This window comes from Hyperoodon ampullatus (assembly GCF_949752795.1).
Source record: "Hyperoodon ampullatus genome assembly, chromosome: 10".
NCBI lineage: Eukaryota > Metazoa > Chordata > Mammalia > Artiodactyla > Ziphiidae > Hyperoodon > Hyperoodon ampullatus.
Window position 1 is genome coordinate 104,910,860 of NC_136923.1, and position 4,536 is coordinate 104,915,395.

General features: G+C 64.4%; 1 protein-coding gene across 1 annotated transcript; it reads right to left on the minus strand.

Moving 5' to 3' along the window:
• Positions 1–831: 831 nt before the first annotated feature.
• FOXQ1 (forkhead box Q1) lies at positions 832–2,806 on the minus strand (the record flags this gene model as incomplete). Its single annotated transcript, XM_079714019.1, has 1 exon — positions 832–2,806. One exon carries the CDS (start codon positions 2,804–2,806, stop codon positions 1,670–1,672), a length of 1,137 nt encoding a protein of 378 aa, XP_079570145.1. The 3' UTR covers positions 832–1,669.
• Between the last annotated feature and the right edge of the window lie 1,730 nt (positions 2,807–4,536).

The window sequence follows — 4,536 nt, forward strand, 5'->3', positions numbered from 1 at the left end:
CCTGGCAGCCCCACGTCTGCAAACCTTATCCTCCTACAAAAGGAGAGAGTGACAAATTCCTACTGATGGGCTCACACCCGGGTGGACGGGGCACGCCTCAAAAGGTGGATGGTTTTGTTTTGACAAAAAAACACTGACTTTCGAATTGCTCTTAAAACTGCCCTGAAGAAATCTTCAGTGTGTTAAGAAAGCCCCTTGCCAAGATGGTTTCCAGCTTTTTGAGCATCAGAAGAACCACTTTACCTGACAATGTCTGCTCGATGCTAAGATTGTTAATAGCTGAACTTGTCTACTAAAGGATTCTTGGGGAAGAGGGGCCCACACCTTATCTTGCTCTGGTAACTATTAAGTGAATTCTTAGAGAGGCCACTGGTTTGATGTTTAAGAAGTCCCACTGATGGACGTTCCACCCCGGGGAATTGTACAGCAATTTGTCAGGTAAGGAAACCTGCAGCCTCTACCTTCACTGAATTATTCAGGAAAATATTTGGAACTCCACAGAGAGTTTCTTAAGAGTCAAACCTGGGGCCTCCCTGGTGGCGCAGTGGTTGAGAGTCCGCCTGCTGATGCAGGGGATACGGGTTCGTGCCCCGGTCTGGGAGGATCCCATATGCCGCGGAGCGGCTGGGCCCGTGAGCCATGGCCGCTGAGCCTGCGCATCCAGAGCCTGTGCTCCGCAACGGGAGAGGCCACAACAGTGAGAGGCCCGCGTACCGCAAAAAAAAAAAAAAAAAAAAAAAAAAAGAGTCAAACCTGAACCCATTTGGAGGTGGGGGGTGGCGGGGGTGGGTGTAAAAAGCTCTCCATCTCCAACCCATCACCACGAAGTGCTGAAGTCGATTGTGAGTTTTATTAAAAAATAAGCACTATGCCTGGGTTTCATAACATTCATACATGAACATGTACACAGACACAAATAAAATAATATTAAAAATAAAAATCACACTTGCTTTCACGTGGCAGTGGTCCTGGCACCCCACATGCATAATGTTAACTTGTCCTTGGAAGAAACCGTTTGGCCCAAGGAGACCACAGTTATGAGAGAACCCTACCGCGAATAAAGCCCTAACCGTTGCCTGCAACATTTTCAATTTGGGTTTCAAAAATATATAAATAATTTAACTACAAATCCCAACAATATATATATTTTTCATTTTTGGCACAGTGAGACGTGGGTCAAGAGCAGAGGGATGGCTGGAACTCCTCTGGCCCCTCCCGCCCTCAGCCACACCTGTAGAAGCCACACGCGTGCAAGGAGCGGGGCCGCTACCCCCGCAGTAGTCGTATCATGGATCCCATGGAATGGTTCCCTGACGTGCTTTTTTGTTTTTGTTTTGCTTTTTAAGGGACAAATCACTGGACGGTGCAACGAAAACAGGAGGAGCAAGGCGGAGCCTGGACACTAGGAAGGGAGAAGTCTCCGTGGAGGGGGCAGGGACAGGCTTGGTCAAGAAACGAGGCCGTTGTGAAGCGCTGCTTTGCTCCGCTGTGACGTTAGTTATAAAGGACGAAGGGAAATGTCCGGGACCGAGTTGGGACACTGGCGTCAGAAGGCGTTAGCTCTAAGGCACGTTTGGTGGAGATGTTTTCTTTGACGGTCTCCGTCCTCTGGGTGGAAAGCTCACCCCCACCCTGCCCGAGCCCGCGTTCCCGGCCGGCTCCATCGCGCTCAGGCCAGGAGCGTCTCGGGCGGGCCGGGCAGGTGCGGGCCCGGCGCGCGGGCCGAGGCCGCGTGCAGGGCGTCGGGCAGCCGCACGGGGCAGTACAGGTGCGCGCAGGCGGCCGGGCCCCGGAGCGGCTTGGCGGGGGCCGGGGCGGCCAGGGGCGCGAGCAGGAGGGGCGGCGCCTCGGCCCCGCGCGCGCCCAGCCGCGGCGGCTCGGCCGCGCCGAACGCGCCGAGGGGCAGCAGGGCCCCGGCGGGCGCGCCCGGAAGCAGCGCGGGATAGGCGGGCGGCAGCGGGCAGGGCGGCGCGCCCCACGGCGGGCGCGTCGCGGGGCCCGCGTCCCCGGAGCGGCGGCTGCGGAAGGGCTTGCTGAGGATGCTGTCGATGGCGAAGGGGCCGGAGAACCTGCCCGCCGGACTGGCGCGCCCCTCGGACCGAGCGGGCGAGCGCGCGCGGGGCGTGGCCGGCGCCGGGGCGGCGGGCGCGGGCGGCGGAGGCGCGGCGTCTGGGGGCCGCGGCCCGGGGCCCGGGGCCGTCGCCCGGTGGCTGAGGCGCTTGCGGCGGCGGCGGAAGACCCCGTCGGCGAAGGTGTACTCGCTGCTGGGGTTAAGCATCCAGTAGTTGTCCTTGCCCCAGGGCCGCGAAGGGTCGCGCAGCACCTTGACGAAGCAGTCGTTGAGCGAGAGGTTGTGACGCACGGAGTTGCGCCAGCCAGTGTAGCTGCCGCGGAAGAACGGGAACTTGCCCATGAGGTACTCGTTGATCTCGGCCAGCGTCAGGCGCCCGCCCGCCGAGTCGCGGATGGCCATGGCGATGAGCGCGATGTACGAGTACGGGGGCTTGGGCCGCCGCGTGTACGGCTTGCCGCGCGCGCCCGCGCCGCCGCCCGCGCCCCCCGCCGCCGCCGCGCCCACCTCCGCCGCTCCCGGCCCTCCGCCCGCGCTCCGCTCACCGCCGCCCGCCAGCGCCACGGCGCCGCTGCCCGCCGCCGGGCTGTTGGCCGCGCAGTCCCCGTCCGAACCCAGGGAGTCGTCGCCCGCGGCCGACAGCGGAGACGGCGCGTCGCGGCCGCCCGCCCCCTCCAGGTCACTCCCCGGCTTGTCCCCGAGGCCCTCGCGGGGCCCGAACACCTCCAGCTTCATGCCCGCGCCCGTCCCCGCCCGGCGCGTACCCTTTTTCTCCGCTTGGTCCTGGGCAGCGGGCTCCGGGGGCGGGGTGGCGATCCGGGGTCGGGGTCCTGGCCTCTCTCTTCCGGAGCTCGCCTTCCTCTTGGAGAGACAGTCGCTTTCCGGACAGGAGTCCCCTTCCACTGGAATCCTTCTTTGGAGGGGTTGTGCTTATTGGGTGAACCGAGAGAGGCGGAGAGGGAGCAGTTGCGCGCGGTGGGGGGGGGGGGGGGGAGCGTGTTGCCTTCAGTTAGAGGAGTGGAGACTTCGGGGGAGGCGTGCAGGGCCGCGGTTCCAGCCTCGGGTGCCCGAGCGCGCGGGGCTTGGAGTTCCTGCTGGAGGAGGAAGCGTGCGCATCTGCTTTCCGTTCCCGAGACGGGGGTTTCTTCTCTGCAAGTCCCCGGTCCCGGGCAGGCGTCCTCGCGGGCCGAGACGGTGCCGGCTGCTGTGCGTGCCACCCACGCCGGGGGGGAGGGTCCGGCCTTCAGGCTCTAGCGCCCACGGAGCAGTCCCCGAGGCCGTGGCGCCCGCAGCCGCCTTCCCGCCCCCGGTCTCCGGAGCAGCATCTCCACGCCGGCCAGCCGCGGCTCCGTCTCGCTTCCACCTTCGGCCCGGCCCAATATAACCCCGCGGCGCCCCGCGAGGGCGGGGCCTGGGCGCAAACCGAGATGGGTGGGGAGCGAGGTGGCCCAGGTGGCCGCAGCTCCGGAGCGGGCGCGCACCAGGCGGGGGCCACGCGGCGGCGCGGCAGCAGGTTGTTTGTTTTGGGTCCGCCCGGCCCCGCCCTCCGCCTCCCGCCAATGGGAAGCGCGCGCGCGGCAGCGGTGCGCGCGTGCGCGCGCGAGTGTGCGTGTCCGCGAATCAGCCCGCCCGGGAGGGGCCCCTGCACCCTGGAGCTCACGGAAGCGATTTGGGCAAGTGGGCAAGGCCGGGGGGCACCTGTAGGGGCACCTGGCGGGGTTGGGGCCCGCGGCCTCCCTCAGCTACACGCGGTGTGTTGGCTTCTCTGGGCGTTAAAACGATGCTGCTTCCTAGTGCCAACCCCTCTCGTCGCGGCCGGGGTCGGGGGGGGGGCACGAAGAGCGGAGAACGCTCAGGACACACTCTGCAGTGGCCGCCCACCGGAGCCGCATGGTGTGTCCTTGGGACTTCAGTTTGAGGACCGTCTCTGTCTTGTTTCCTTCTTTAATGAATAAACTAGTGGACTTGAAATTGGTTACGCTTTCTGAGATGACCTTGACTCGCTCCCATGTTGGCCTCAGATTTTCTTTTGTCTTCCTTTGCCTCTTCCTTTACGTGGCTGGTGGCCCCTGCGAGGAGCGGCGGGTCCCCTGCGCCCGCGCTGTGCGGTTCTGCCTGCGCGGCTCCCACCCCCGGGAGGGCGGTTCCGGAGGACGAGGGCGGGCGCAGTCCTCCTCCGGGACGTTCGCTGTGGTTTCTGTGGCACCGGCGACTGACCGTGGGGAGACAGGGCCATCTCTCCGCGGCGGGGCGGCGGGGCCTGACGCCCAGGTGGCGTGGATGCTCCCGGGAGGGGCGCCCGCCCCGCGAGGGCGCATTTCTAACCCGCTGCCCTTCCACGCCGAGGTTTCGTCCTTTTCCGGCCTTTGTTGCAAATAGCGACGGAGCTGCGAGTAGGCGGGACCCCCACCCCCGATGTTTATTTTATTACTTTCCACCATTTGTGCAGAAAACGTACACAACCT